The sequence below is a fragment of the Podarcis erhardii genome (genome assembly GCF_964252035.2).
Source record: "Podarcis erhardii genome assembly, chromosome: 13".
Classification (NCBI taxonomy): Eukaryota; Metazoa; Chordata; class Lepidosauria; order Squamata; family Lacertidae; genus Podarcis; species Podarcis erhardii.
The window spans coordinates 30,322,863-30,338,596 of NC_138502.1; the positions used below are offsets into that span (position 1 = coordinate 30,322,863).

The 15,734-nt window shown below is 47.0% G+C and overlaps 1 protein-coding gene across 6 annotated transcripts in view; it reads right to left on the reverse strand.

Moving 5' to 3' along the window:
• The window catches only part of MLLT6 (MLLT6, PHD finger containing), a 91,106-nt gene that overhangs the window by 13,299 nt on the left and 62,073 nt on the right, over positions 1-15,734 (reverse strand). For 4 of the 6 annotated variants that reach the window (XM_081837656.1, XM_081837658.1, XM_081837660.1 and 1 more), the window contains exons 9-10: positions 6,423-6,600; positions 5,281-5,886 (exon numbers count right to left, since the gene is read on the reverse strand). In XM_081837656.1, coding sequence (XP_081693782.1) covers positions 5,281-5,886; positions 6,423-6,600 — 784 coding nt within the window. The remainder of the gene's footprint in view (positions 1-5,280; positions 5,887-6,422; positions 6,601-15,734) is intronic. The other 2 variants (XM_081837659.1, XM_081837657.1) reach the window with 1 other exon arrangement.

The following is a 15,734-nucleotide window of genomic DNA, read 5'->3' on the forward strand; positions in this document are numbered from 1 at the left end:
TACCAAAAATGTTATTCAGATGCTGACACCTTTTAGTGCTTTTCAAAATTAAGTTTTGCCAGCTTAATTTTAACTAAAGTTGTCAACCGTTGCATGCGCGTGAGAACACAGATCAAGGGAAAGGAGGAATCTATGTGCCCGTTTACAATCCCTAAACTATAGTTAGTATCAGGTCTGCAATCCTTGAGGCTTGAGAGATACAGTATTTTTCGTCCCATAGGACGCTCCGTCCCATAGGACGCACCTAGTTTTTTTGGGGGAAAATAAAGGAAAATTGCGGATGTCTGCTTGGCGCGAGGGGTGCTCTGCTTGAGGGCGTCCCGCACGCCGGGCGGCAGGCTGCTATCCGTAGCGTGGGGAGCTCTGCGGGAACTCCCGCAGGGCTCCCCGCGCTGCGGATGTCTGCCCGGCACAAGAGGCGCTCTGCTTCAGGGCGCCCTGCGCGCCGGGCAGCAGGCTGCTATCCGCAGCCTAGGGAGCCTTGCAGGAACTCCCGCGGGCTCCCTAGGCTTGCTGATAGCTTCCTGAAGCCGGAGAGCCCTCTCGCTCTCCAAGCTTCAGTGAAAGCCTGTATTCGCCCCATAGGACACACACAGATTTCCCCCTCATTTTTGGAGGGGGAAAAGTGCTTCCTATAGGGCGAAAAATACGGTAGTCACTTGCTTGAAGAGAGTTCTAAATTTGACCTGCCCCTCTCTTAGTTCCTTAGTAATAAATTACATATGCACAATTCCACTCATCCAACTGATTCAATTTCACTCAAAGAACGAGGTGGATCCCAGGGTCTCCTGTGATGGCCACTTTTATGCACCATGTACCCGAATTGTCCATGCTAGAAACATAAGTGTCTAAAAACATGTTTGACATTGGTGCATGCTTCAGAGATCTCCCAAGTGTTAGCACATTCCACCTAGGAATGTCCTTGCAGCATGTCCCTCACAACTTTGAGCCACATGAGGCTGAAGCAGCCTGTAGCGATAGCCTTAGGTGGGAGGGCAAAATCTAGGAAACCCTTAGGAACCTTCTCTTTCCACTTACTGCCTACCAAACCCTCTTGCCTTCAATATTTGCAGATTTAATATTGTTCTAGGTATTTGATCCAGCCCACCACAGCCGAGCCACCTTGCTGAACTGAGAAGAGAACACACCTACTTCTCGATTCCATATTGGCAGATGAGAAAACTACATTTATATTCCACCCACCTGGATGACTCTTGCCTAGGTAAGCAACCAGCACAAGAAGCAGAAAATGGGGACTGGGAGGGGATGAGAGAGAGAATGGGAGAGAAAGAAATTTAGCAAATGGGTAGGTATCTGCTGGAATCTTCACTTCCATTTAGGATGATGCCGCCAGCACTCTAAGGGACACTCTTTAGACCAGAGCTTTCCAAACAGTGTGTTGCAATATGTTAGTGTGCTGGCTAGAGTGTGTAGGTGTGTCACGTGAATGCTCCTCCCGGGGCTGGTAAGGGGTTAGTTTAACCTCTGGTTTGCTAGTAAAACTGAATTACTATGTTGCAAGATGATGTGTGTCTAAAAAGTGTGCCACCAACATGAAAAGTTCTGAAAGCTCTGGTTTAGACACTTGTGCCTGCTAAGTGCGCACTTGCAACATCTCTGTTGGCCACCGAAAATGTAATGTGTGAACGCGACGACAACAAAAAGCACGTTTGCAAGCACGCCTATCGCAAGAAGTTCATCAGGGGGCTGGTGCTAGCTGCAGCTGTGTGAGGAAAAATTCGCCCTTAGTAGGCCTGGATTATGGGCTGACAGGCAGACCCACCTCACGCAAAAAAGGCTGTTTCCTTTGAACTCAAGGGAGTGAGGGAAACAGGGGAGGAAAATCCGTATGGCCTGAGGTTACGATTATGGGTAGGCGTGTGTGGCTTGCAGCAGCTCCTCCCTGAGAAATAATTGCATCCTGGTTTCTCTTTCTCTTCCACTCCGCAGGCCCCTCCCCTGCCCCAAAGCAATGAGAGCAAAAGGCCAGTCACCAGGGAATGACACAGAGCTCAGCTACGCCTCCTATGCCTCCCCTTCCACCCTCTCATCTGTCCATGTGACCTGAATAGCAAGCCGGCACAGAGATGAGAGCATGCCAAATCAGCTGTGCCCAGGTCAGGCCTCCCACTTCCTTCCCCTTTAACCCTTTTTTGCTGATGCTGCCCCTTCTTTGCCATTAGTGTCACTGCCAGGAAGGTGTTGCTGGTGGGATTTTTAAAGGTGTTTTTTTTTTTACAGTGCCTCGCTTCCCGGCAGTCTCAAACACACACACAATGGGTGTGTTGACGAAGCACTTTTGGGAACGTCCTTCAGCGTGTAATGGGATCGCTACTTGGCAGGGAAATGAAGTGCAGGTGTTGCGATTCCACTCCGCCGCAATGCCGGGATGCTTGGAAGCCGGGCTGCTCTGCCATGAGGATGTGGCTTGGGATGTGGGCACCACAGTCATGTGCATTAGCCCTAGTTTGTGTGCAGCGTTCATCACGGGGTGGGGAGGCTGTAGAATCGGGATTAGGACATGGAGAAAAATAAGTTCGTGGCCCTAGAGCAGCCTTTCTCAATCATCCCTAGCTAGCAGGACCAGCGGTCAGGGATGATGGGAGTTGTAGTCCAATGACATCTGGGGCACCAAAGCTGAGAAAGGTCACCCTAGAGTGACCATGGGCAAGTGAGGCCAAGGCTCCCGCACCTTTAATTCTTGCTTAGAAGAATTTCAGCAGGGAATTTCAGCAGCTGCAAAATGCATGCCGAACAACATCTGCTGAAATCCCCTCTCCTGCATAAGTATCGGTGCCCAACCAGTTAAGAGTGGGGGGGAAGGAGGCCAGCAGTAGGTGGTGCCAGAGTCAATGGCAGGCAAAGCCAATGAATTAAGAGTTTTGCTCCAATCTTCCTCCTTGCTGCAAGACTATGGAGACAAGAGGAAGCTGCTGCAAGCAGGAATCACCCCCCCCCCACAGTGGATGTAAGTAAGAACGCAGACAGATGAGAGCTGGCTGAGACAGGTGGGGCTATGCCCCATTTGCCCTGGTGGTTCAGTTTCCACTGATAACTATTAAAGGTGTAAGAGCCCTGTTTTATTTTTCACCAACCTATACCCTCCCCAGCTGCTATTTGGCATGGGAAAGATGCTGTCACTGGTGCCAATGACAGCCTCCCTTCCATGTCAAGCAGCAGCTTGGGGGGGGGGGAGGACTTTTTGTGGGTTTCACAGCACAGGGGAGTGTTAAAAAAAAAACCACCCTCACAAGTATGGGGAACCTTTGCCTCCCCCAAATGTTGCTGAAGTACAATTCTATCATTCCTGGCCATTGGCCACACTTGCTGATTTGTAGTTGTAGTTCAGCAATATCCAGAAGGCCAAGTTTTCTCCACACCTGGAATAAAGGAAGAGGCAAAGGCTGACATGATGAATAGGCCTAGATACAAAGAGTCCGCAATACAAGTGAGCAACAACCGGCACAGCTACTGCCTGAAAGCACAACTGGAGTAACACTAAAGGACTTGGGGAAGAATAAGCATATTCTCTGGGGCAGAGAGAAACAAACCCCTCATTTTACAAGGACATACCCGACTCTAGGCCATGTTTCTATACACATTTCCACCATTGCACAAGTGCTGCAAAACAGATTCCGTTTCTGTTAACTGAGAAGAGGGTTCAAGGAACAGCACAGAGCTCAGAAGGACCACCCCCCAGCTCCTGGAAGTCCTGCTTGTGGTTCAGCAGCCTTCTGGCTTTTGAGGCTAGCAGTGCAAACATATTTTCTGCTGCAAGCACCTGGCTCAGGAAGTTGAGATGCGCTTGTGGTTTGCTGGCTTGTTGCACTCGCAGAAGAAATCACACTGACACACATCACGGGTGCCTTGCCACAAACAGTGCAGGAAGCGGCTCTGAGATTTCACCAGGTAAGAACATAAGAATCAAACAGAAGGGCCAGCTAGCCCAACATCTTGTTCTCATAAAAGCCAACCAGACCTAAGTACAATAGCACTATTCCTCAGTTCTGATTCCCAGCAACAGGTCTACAGAGGCATACTGCCTTCAACAGTAGATGCAGAACACATCCATCATAGTTGGCAGCCACTGATGACCCTGTCCTTCATTAATGTGTCTTTTAAAGCAGTGTTTCCCAAAGCTGGGTCTCCAGCTGTTTTCGGACTATAATTCCCATTATCCCTGACCACTGGTCCTGCCAGCTAGGGATGATGGGAGTTGTAGTCCCCAAACAGCTGGAGACCCAAGTTTGGGAAACACTGTTTTAAAGCCTGAGATATCGCAAGGTAAGGACAGCCCTTCTGAATTAGACCAAAGGTCAATCTAGTCTAGTATCCTGTTCTCTCAGTATTACTATCCTTGTTGCAAACCTTATCCTCACAGCTACTAAGGACTTGGATGGCGACTGGAAACTTAGGGTTGATAGCACCTTTGCTACCCTCAAAACACACACAAATTTACCCAGCACTGCGGTGAACACCGATGGCGATGGGGTAATGAGAAGTTCTGCAACTTTTTATCACAGCTTCTCTGGCACGGGTTATATTTGGACTTCGTTGACTGCCTACTGGCTAGCATGCATGTCATCTCCAACACACACACACACATACAGATTTGCCTATAAAAGCAGGCAGCTCATCTGACACATAATGACAGAGGCGAGACTGAGGCTGTTCAACTTGCTTGTGTGTTTGCTTGCATTTTACAGAGTTGCAATGTCAGGTTCGCTCTGTGGGTAAAGAACCCACTGCGACCACTTCATATTTCTCTAGATAGGTAAAGGTAAAGGGGACCCCTGACCATTAGGTCCAGTAGTCGTGGTCGACTCTGGGGTTGCGGTGCTCATTTCGCTTTATTGGCCAAGGGAGCCGGCATACAGCTTATGGGTCATGTGGCCAGCATGACTAAGCCGCTTCTGGCGAACCAGAGCAGCGCACGGAAACACTGTTTACTTTCCCGCCGGAGCAGTACCTATTTATCTACTTGCACTTTGACATGCTTTCAAACTGCTAGGTTGGCAGGAGCAGGGACTGAGCAACAGGAGCTCATCCCATCGCGGGGATTCGAACCGCCGACCTTCTGATCGGCAAGTCCTAGGCTCTGTGGTTTAACCCACAGCGCCACCCACGTCCCTTATTTCTCTAGACAGATAGACGTAAATACCTGCCTTCACTCTTGGTTTCTTTTCTTTTGTTTTTTCAAGCTGAGAGCCTCAGAACTCTGCACCAGAAGCCAAAACCAATAGGATATGCAGCATCCTGCCTAGAGGCTGTGGTACCTACCTGATCCCAGAAGCGGAGATTCCATACTGAGGCACGGAAGGGAAGCTGCATGGCTGAAAGACCGAGAGGACCCTCCGATGCTGGAGCTGACCAGGGACCCCCCGGAGAAGGGCGAAGACGACGTAGCTGTGGATCCAACCAGCTGGGCACCCGGGACTTCCTTGTTTTTGCTCCCTTTGGGCCTCCCTGGCCCATGCTTGCTTTTCTTGCTGGCCTTGTGCTTTTTTTCCTTCAGGACTTCTCCTTCCTCAACGTTGAGGGACGGCATCCGTTTGTGGCTGCCGCCACTGCTGCCGCCACTCCCGCCAGAGGTGCCCCCAATAGAGTTGGAGACCTTGTAGTCCACGGGGGAAGCATCATGCCCCCTCTGCTGGCTGATGGCCGAAGTGGAGAAGCGCATGATGGAGCCGAAACCCGAGAAGATCACCTTTTGCTCAAAGACGTCACTTTTCTGCCCTTCATTCAATGGGGAGCAATGAGCGGAAGACGAGGAGGAAGAGACAGGCTTGTGGTATTTCTCTTCCTCTGGCTGCTGCTGCTGCTGCTGCTCCAGCTTTGGGAAGGTTACGAAGTCCTGGGAGAAGGGCAAGGAGCTGCATGAGGTACCTGGAAGGGGATCAAGGGAAATCTTGAAACCTTAAGCAGGCAGAGATGAGGCATCAGAGCTATAGCTGTCACAGATCTAAGTCTACGTGTTCATTTGTTTGCTTGCAAAATGCCTAAAGGTGCAGAAGGAACCGCGGGAGAAAGCCTCACTGCTCAACAGTTGAAAAAAACTAGATGCTCTTCTCACTTGCTGGATGGTTGACGAAGACTGCAATCGAAAAGGCAAAACCCACCAGGTGGACAAGGTGGTTCCTTCTGGATTGTGTTGGGCTACAATTCCTATCATCCCTGACCACTGGCGGTGTGGGCTGGGGGCTGATGGCACTTGTAGTCCAAAAAACATCTGGGGACCCCCCCCCACACTGAATGCATCAACTGAAAAGAAGACTTAGCATGTCTAATTGCATGCACTTACATTCATATGGCTAGTTACTATCAGGTTGCATCCAACTAAGTCCTATTCAATTTATATTAATGGACTGAAGCCCACTGTCATGGCTGACCCTACTGGCTCCCAGTTCCTTCCCATGCTTCACCTGCAGGTGGAAATGTCCCACTGGAAGAGGATGTGCCAAAACCCGTCGAGCTTTTCCCACTTCCTGACTTCTTGGCCTTGTGGCTTGTGCCATGGCTTGAAGACTTCTTGCCTTTCACTTCCGATCGAATGACCTCTGCGGTTTCTTTACTGCTCTCGTGGTGGTTGGTGGAAGTCTGCTGAAATGGACACATGACATAAGGAGAGAGAGATTTGAGACATTGAGTTGACATTGTCTTGAATACATCACACCTAATACATGTGAATTTGGGACATTTTTGGAACGTGCTACTGCTGTCAGGAATCTTTGGAGCTCAAACCTTAAAATTCTTGTTAAGAACATCAGGCCAGTCAGTGGTCCATCTTGTTCAGTGGCCCATCTATTCCAGGGTCCCACTTCCACAGAGGCCAAACAGATGTCTATGGGAAACCCATAGTGCAACAGCAGGTGTCTATGGGAAACCTGAGTGCAACAGCGCTCTCCCCTCCAGAGGTTTCCAGAAACTGAAACATTGCTGCCTCCAACATAACCAGTTGGTTGCCATTACTGACATAGTTCAATTATGCTAGTGGCCAAAATTGTGGATAAATTTAGGAAAAGTTGCTATTTCTTAGGTCTAATGACTCGTAACACCAGACTTTTTCAGAGTAATTCAATAAAATACGGTATCATTAGGAAGATAATTTAATGATAAGCATTCAACCATCATAGTTGGTACAAGGAGTACACTGCTGACTTTCAGAAATATGAGGTACCCAATTATTTATTTTTATTTCTGAAACACAAGTTTTCTGATATACCAGACTTGCACAAAACAGCAAGTTGTTTTTTTAAAAAAGTATGCCACACGCAGCCTCTCTAGCAGTCCAGCAAGCAGTGCCTCACCTACAGAAGCAGAGGATGTGGGCATAGATGATACCCAGCAAAAGGTCACCACACACATGAAAAACCCACTTCCTGTCTACACAATTTGCTTCAGTATGTCCACACTTGGGTAACATGCAATCTTCTGTTAGATTTCCTGCCCCCCCCCCTTTACTGCATTATCTACAAACTGGGAAAATACGAATTAAATGTGGGCAGGGAGTAAAGGCTGCCACTCCAATGAGAATGACATTGTGCAGGCAAAGCAAAAAGCACACACATACATGGGCTGCATTTAATCCACTTGGAACTTCCATGTGCACACAGCCTTCATTTGGGAGCAACGAGTCATTGTAAGGGCCTAAGGGGGAAAGCAAAAGTTGAAGAGCTTTCCAAGTAAGGACTAGAAACTTGATGTGTGTTTTTTTTTTAAAAAAAAAGTTGCAGCAATTATTAGCCAGACTGTGAGGTGGCTCCCTGTGGGCAATCAAGAATTCTTCCAGATGACTTCCCTGAAAAAAGTAGTGTGCAGTGCAAAAACTTTTGATACACCGTTTAAAAAACCCAAAATCTCCATTTCCCCGGCGGTGTGTAATCAAGCTATCACCATACAACAGCTGGGAGGTTAAAATGCATTCCAGATGTGCCAGAAGTACGTGGAAAAGAGAGGGGTGAAAATCTAAAGCGGGAGGCCTGTGCCTTCTCCAGGCCAGCAACTCCTGGGATGTTAAAAAGTTAAACCCTTCTGATTTACGAACTTTGGGCGGGGGGGGGTGATCTTTGACAACCACATCTGCCAAATGGAGGGGAAGCAGAAAAGAGATGGGGCAATGCAAGAGCAGCAGTCAACTATGCTAAACCCTCTAAGGAACCGCAAAAATGACCCATATCCCAAGCAGGTTCAGCCGGCACACTGACCTCACTAACCACACCTCTGAAAGAGAAGCCCAAAGAATTTCCTTCTTCTCATCAGCTCCTCTCCCTGCAAAAGTATTTTGGAACCCATGCACAACACATACAAAGTCATACGTGGGTGGGAAATAACCCAGAATCCACATCAAAGGCCTTCTTTTTAATCCGTCAGGCCAAAAGGTGATGGAGTGAATAATAATGTATTAATGCTGGGCAAAAACCTGACTCAGAAAATGAATCCTGAGTGGAAAATTCATTAAAATTTCAAACAGCAAGCAGTTAAGTAGAGGAACCCAGATGTTTTAGGGGACTGCTGATGAGAAGTTAAGATTTTTCAATTTAAGTTCAAACAAAGGCACCCAATGTATGAGACCAACTTGTCGCTATCCTATACAAATAGTGCTTGTCTCCTTAGGTGGGAGTCGAGTTCTACTCATCTCTAGAGACAGAGACTTCGGCCATTCATCCTTCATGGGAAGTTCTCCAACTTCCCCTGTTGGAACAGGGACCTTCCATGTCCTCATTGGCTCCCAGCCTTACATTCTGACTGGATGCCAGTGGGAGTTCTATATAAACCCTTCCTAATGCAGGTCATCCCCTAGTCTGTCTGCAAGCCAGGACTTCCTCACTCACACCTGATCAATTTTTTGCTCTGGCCTCTCTAGTTCTTTCTTTTGCTCCCTTGGCCTGTTGGGTGATGTCCAGCCAGCTAGGCATCTGATAGCAACTGGAATAACTTATTCACACCATACGCTTAAAGCATATCCAATGCACATTAGAAGCACAGGGTTCTCCCCTATCAAAGAATCCTAGGAATTGTAGTTTAAGGGTGCTGGGAACTATAGCTCTATGAGGGGAAACTACAGGTCCCAGGATTCTCTGGAGAAAGTCATGTGCGCCAAATGTCTGTGAATGTAGCTTTAAATGTAGAGTGTGGATCTATTCTTCAGTAGGGGCACAAAAACCCTGATCACCCTCAGTTCCTTGACTTTGCTTCAACCATTTAGAAGCACTACCTCCAGATCGAGCGAGTTCACCCTTCTTCTCTCCTCGCGAATCGCTCCCAATCTCCCAAGACACATTCTCAGCAATATTCAGAGAGCAATCAAACAATCAACGAGAGCTTAGACACAAAGACAAGCAGAGCACCCACAGCCACAAGCTACCACCTGGAGAGAGTATACCTGATTCACAGCCACCTTCAGCCAGCACTCCCGTCCCTTGTACTTGGAGGCAGGATCTGCCCCATAAATCAGAGGAACATCTCCCAGATTCTGGCTTGTGAGATGAGCTGCTACAAGGAATGACAGAGACTGGAGGAAGAAGCAAGGAAGCTGGATGCTGGTGGAGTGGGGAGGAGAGAATTAAAAAAAACAACAACCAGCGGCAGCTGAATTGTGTGCCTCGGATTAGACTAGCACTACTCTGACAGCAGGAGGAGGGGGAAAGAACAATAAACAATCAAACCCAGTTGAGGGTTCTTCTCCTGCAAACAAGACAAAAGGGATACAGTGAAACTGGGAGCGAAATGCAAGAAGCTGCTGGGAAGAGAGCAATAGCTTGTCAGAGGGGACTTCTGTCTTGTTTTGTCAGAGCAAACAGACCCAAGCCCAAAGGAAAGAAATAAAATGGGGGGGAGTCCTGTGTCCAGAATGGTGCACAGATTTGAGTGGTTCACTGCCTATGCTGTACAACTTTAGACTTTGTGTTGGTCAGATGTCTGAATCTTTCCATAGGTCCTCCTCACATAGAGAACTGGGATGTCAAGGAGAAGTGTTACACTGGATGCAGGTGAGAGCTCACACCATCAGATGCTTCTCCATTAAATACTGTGACTGCTGCTGATACTAGTAATCTAACACACACAAAAGCAGCATGTCAGGGAGAGGTAGGCAATGTTGTGCCAGATCAGCTTTCACCAACCTAGTGCCCTGAGGATGTTTTGTGCTGCAACCCTCATCAGCTCCAAAGCTGATCTGCAGGTTGGTGAAAGCTGATCTAGGCTGTGCTAGACAGACCAAATTGCCTGGCCCAGTTGTAAGGGCAGCTTCAGATGATGAAGTAGGAACGGCTCCTGCCTGCAGGCTTCCAAACTAAAAGGGAAGCAAAGGGGAGGGAAAGTCTCTTCCTGCCCAGGGACCACAAAAGCTCCTGGCCATTAATTTGACCCAGCAGGGGTCTTGCAGACAGAGATGGGTCCCAATTTTGGGGTGGCCCAGGCAAAAAATCCAAAGGGCACACCACCCCAAAATGTATAAATAACAAACTTAATAATGGGACAACTGGCCGCCAAAATGTGCAGCTGCAGTCGCTGCAGCAGCTGCCTTGCTCGGCCAACAGGCCCATCAGGATACGGCAGAGGAGGGAAAGGGAGGCAGGTTGGTTCCACCATCAGCTCTGCTGAGAAACCTGCTCCATCAGGTTCCATCATTAGGTTGCAGAAGAGGAGAGAAGAGAAGAGGAACAGGGCCACTCCATCTGCTCTGTGGAGAGACCAGCAACTTTTGGCTCCCCTCTCCTCAAGCTGTTTCCTTCCCAGCAGGCCATTATACAAACTATGTAATTAAGAATTAGTGCCTGGGTTTGCTATATTCCTCCTCCATCCCAAACCGTTTTCCCTTTGGTAGCTTATTTTTTAAACCATAAACCTGAGGACAGAGGATATCTTATTACTGATCTTTCCAAGATGCTCGGGGTGCCTTTCTTTTTAAGCTAAAGGGCAGGGTAAATATTATTTAACTTTAAATAAATAAATGATAGCAGAGCAAGATCTGCCTACGAAACAAGGAACACAGAGCAGACATGTATCCTGTTGCAGAGGTATTCCATGGCTGAACAGTGTGTCAGTATAGGTGTTGTGAAGAGGAAGAAGGTATGGTTGGTAAAACACCTTGCAAATTAAAAGCCTTTTCTAAATTATTATTACTATACTGGTCCAAATATAAGCCCCCCCCCCCAAATATATAGACACACATACCCAGGAGAGCTCTTAAATCACGACCTCTCTACCTACAAGAGGATTATTATAGGCAACACTCAAGTTTTATACAAGCCAGATTTGGGGTGGGGGGGAGTGTGGCCTATATTCCGACCAATACAATACTATTCATAAAAAAGGTTGTCACTTAAAAAGGTAAAGGTAAAGGTAAAGGACCCCTGACAGTTAGGTCCAGTCGCAGACGACTCTGGGGTTGCAGCGCTCATCTCGCTTTACAGGCTGAGGGAGCCGGTGTTTGTCCACAGACAGTTTTTCCGGGTCATGTGACCAGCATGACTAAGCTGCTTCTGGCGCAATGGAACACCAAAACCAGAGCAGCGCACGGAAGGGCCATTTACCTTCCCGCCGGAGCGGTACCTATTTATCTACTTGCACTTGCTTTCGAACTGCTAGGTTGGCAGGAGCAGGAACCGAGCAACGGGAGCTCACCCCGTTGCAGGGATTCGAACCACCGACCTTCTGATCGGCAGGCCCAAGAGGCTCAGTGGTTTAGACCACAGCACCACCCCCGCCCCAACAAGGTTGTCACCTACTGAGTGTGAAATGAGATGCATTATTCAGCAGCATTTGCAAATACACAGAAAACCCCATACAAGCAACTGGTAGAAAACATGCCATCGCTGATGAGTGCATACAGACAACTAAAATATACAAAGCAATGTACAGATTGTACAGAAATGCATTAGACCAATTCCTTCCTGGAAGATAGCTAAGTCTATCCATAGCCAGGAACTATAATAGTGAAACTGAACCTCCATGGCATGAGGAATGATATCAGATTATCAGGTGTTGGGAACACACAACACGATGTCTCAACTGTGCTCTGTTTGTGTGCTTCCAGAGGCACCCAGTTGGTCGCTGCAGTAAACAACATGCTGGACTAAAAATACTCCTTGTCTAATTCAGCAAGCCAATTCTTATATTTGCAAATGGAAGGTCAAAAAAGGGTGAAAATTGAGCTAGGGAAACAGTTCTAGAAGTTCTTATTCAGTGTAAGGAAGATGCCCAGAGATGTGTGAAACAATAATGAAGATAAGAGCACCACTGTGCATGTGTAGAGTATTTTCCCTCTTGTGACTAACCCACAAATATCCGAGAATGGGGAACAGAGCTTTCAAGTTAGGGGAATATGACTTCCAGGCAGGCTCAAACAGCAAGCCCCTCTCAAGTCGGGAAATTAAAGCCCTCCTTAAAATTTCTTTCTCAGACTTGCTTTATATCCAAAAGGATTTAGGTCAGCTGCAATCTCTGGTGACACTAGGAAACCCAGTGGGAACTCCGCCTATGGCATGAGAGCATCCAATTAAAATACTTCTTCCTCCGTCACAGCCTCCTGACCTGGATTATGGAGGCTGGGGAGGGATCATAAACCAAGAGGGGCAAACGGCAGAGAGAGAGAGAGAGAGAGAGAGAGAGAGAGAAAGTTTTCAATTTGGAGAGCCAGATGTTGAGGGTCTCCATCTGTGGCAATGTATTGAATGCCTGTCAACAAGTAATCAGAATGTCTGCAGCTGCCAGGGTAGGGTGGGCGTCCAGAGTGGGGTAGAGGAGTGAAAGGATGCAGATTTAGGCAGCAGAACAAGGCATCAAAGTGGACTGCACCACTTCAGGAAGGGGGGGGGATATCCCATTTTCGAAAGCTCCTATGTGCTTAAAAACTCCCTGCAAATAGAAAATCAACATGGTAGGCAAAAAACTTTGCTCCTCAATCATGTGCCGATTTTCCATTTGCAGGGAGAATCATAGAATCAGGTTTACCTTATTATGTTTTTAATACGGGCTTTGTGTCATTCATAAACGCTATTTCTCATCTGTAATCTCATTCTGCCGCATGCGTAGACCGAGACCTCAATTCAACTACATTGCAGAGAGAGAGAAAGCAGGGTATGGATTCCCCCAAGTGTAAAAGAGGCTATCTTGCCTTGTTGTTATCAGCAATAAGAGAAAAGGAGGCAGTGCCTCTGGATGCAAAACCTATTAGTCCTGCTGAAGGAAGGAAAATTCAGTATTTCCTTTTAGCATTTATGTATTCTGAGTGGTTTATTGATTAATGGATTAATGCAGGGATGGCTGTTTTCTCCTCCAAGGATCTCTCTCTTCTCTGAATAGTGGTCTGGGGGCAAAAGCTATATTTACTGCAGAACTTGACCCTCCTCACTGTGGATCCTTGTTATTTCAAAGATACAGGATTCCTCTCAAAAGTTATTCAAAACTGCGAAAGAAGTTCAGTGCCATGCAGCAACCGTGAAGCTAAAAAAGGGCTTCACGGCTATGAAACACTTAATGTAATAAACCTTAATCTTGCCTCCTTCCTTTCTAAACAACCCCAAACACTTTTCTCGTATGTAGGAGATGCTGCAACCCCAGCAATCGTTTTTGTCATCCTGTTTCTTTTTAATCTTTTCCAGCACTAGGATACCCTTTCTAAGATGCGACAAGAAAACGAGTGAGGAAGAAGCAAATCTGCGAAAAATAATAACATAATACAGTAATAATAAAAATAGTAATTTGATGGGAAATCTCCCTCTCCCACCAGATTGGTTTGCTTAAAAAGTAAAAGCTTGAACTAATTTTTTGCTTAATAGGCTTTGAAATCACCTACTTATTTGCATATTGGCACAGAATACAAATTTGGCTGCCTTAGCAACGGTACCACAAATTCTCTCTTTCCCAGCCAATCAAAAGGAGACAACCAGCATTGTTGGCACTGGGCTGTGGAAGCCAAGGGCTGCATGCTTGCCCTTTCTCCAGCATTGAGTTTAGCAGGGAGAAGGCTTATTCCTGTACATCTTGGAAGGATCCATAGGTGCAGGTGCCAAAGCTGAATCCATTTCTCTCCTTCACTTTTGAGACGCTGATGGATGAGATCAGGGTTGGGGGTTTTTTTTCAGACAAGAAGGCAGGTTGTACTTCCAACTACATGCCTTGAGATCACAAACCTTGCTGTGTTTGCTGGCAAGTTTTCAAGGTATTGCTTTTGCCACAGACACGTCAATCTGCATTCATCAGAGCACAGTATCATTCCTTATTCACAGGATCATTAAAACCATTCATGCCAAGACTGGTCAGATCAGCCCTCATTCAAACACAGGTTTGTTTGTTTTTGTGTGGTTTTTTTTTTTTGCCAGACAGGACAACAAAATAATAAGATGTTGCATACTTAGCTGGCAGTCACTAAAGCATAGGGCTGTGTGTGTGTGTGTGTGTGTGTGTGTGTGTGTGTGTGTGTGGTGAGGTTCTGCTTTCACAAAAGGCTACTTACCTCCTTAGATCAGATAAGCAGCATTGGCCACAAGCCAATTTGGTACATGAGGTGGTCAATCTAAAAGGCACCTACCTCTCTTACCATTTAACACAGGGCATAATCCACCAAGAAGTTCTTCTGCATAAGCAGAAGGAGTGTCTCCACCCCCATCGTTCAGGCCGGATGCTGAGGTCCAGCTCCGAGGGCCTTCTGGCGGTTCCCTCACTGTGAGAAGTGAGGTTACAGGGAACCAGACAGAGGGCCTTCTCGGTAGTGGTGCCTGCCCTGTGGAACGCCCTCCCAGCAGATGTCAAGGAAATAATCAACTCTCTGACTTTTAGAAGATATCTGAAGGCAGCCCTGTTTAGGGAAGTTTTTAATGTTTGATGTTTTATCATGTTTTTAATATTCTGTTGGGAGCCGCCCAGAGTGGCTGGGGAAACCCAGCCAGATGGGCAGGGTAGAAATAAAAAATTGTTGTTATTGTTAAGCTGCAGTGAAATGAACTCTTGCACTCTTGCACAGCTCTTTCTGCATTGCAGGGGGTTGAACTAGATGACCCTTGGGGTCCCATCCAATTCTATGATTCTATGACAATTTCAATGGGACTTGTGCAGAACTGCCTGATGGACCATGCCCCATGTTTATTTACATGGATGTGTTTGTGGAGAGGGGTAAGGTGTTGGCCTTTTCTCACCTAATTTCCCAAAAATGGATCAGGCTGCCTCATCTCTGATGAGACTCCTTTCATTCTCCCTCATTGTCTACATGCAATAAAAGTCTGATGGGACTTCCCTCTCCCTCTTTTTTTATTATTTAAAGGAAACAGAGGGTTAATTGTCTACAACCCAAGCTAAGCAGCCAGGTTTTAAGTTTCACTGAGACCTTGAGAATAATCTTCTTAGCATGTCAGCTCCAGACAGCTCCGTGAACCAGGCGACTCCATGGGTGATGAAAGAGAGAGTCTAATTGCACTAGTATAAGCCAAGAGAACACATGGGAGGGGGAGAGAGGGAGGGAGGGAGAGAAAAGAGGAGAAAACCACGAAGAAGAAGCAGCGACAATCTTTCCTGAACAACCTCATCAAAACACTCCATTCCAGAAATGGTGACCCCATAATTCCTTGCAGGGACTGAGAAAAAAACAGTAAGACAATGAACTCATTAAGAATTTGTTGTCCAGGTATTAATGGCAAGGAGGTAACTCCTTAGAGATCAGAGATATCAAGGCAGTGATTTGTAGTCAGGGACAAAAAAAATCCCATGTATCATGGCCTGATGAACCACCTTAAAGG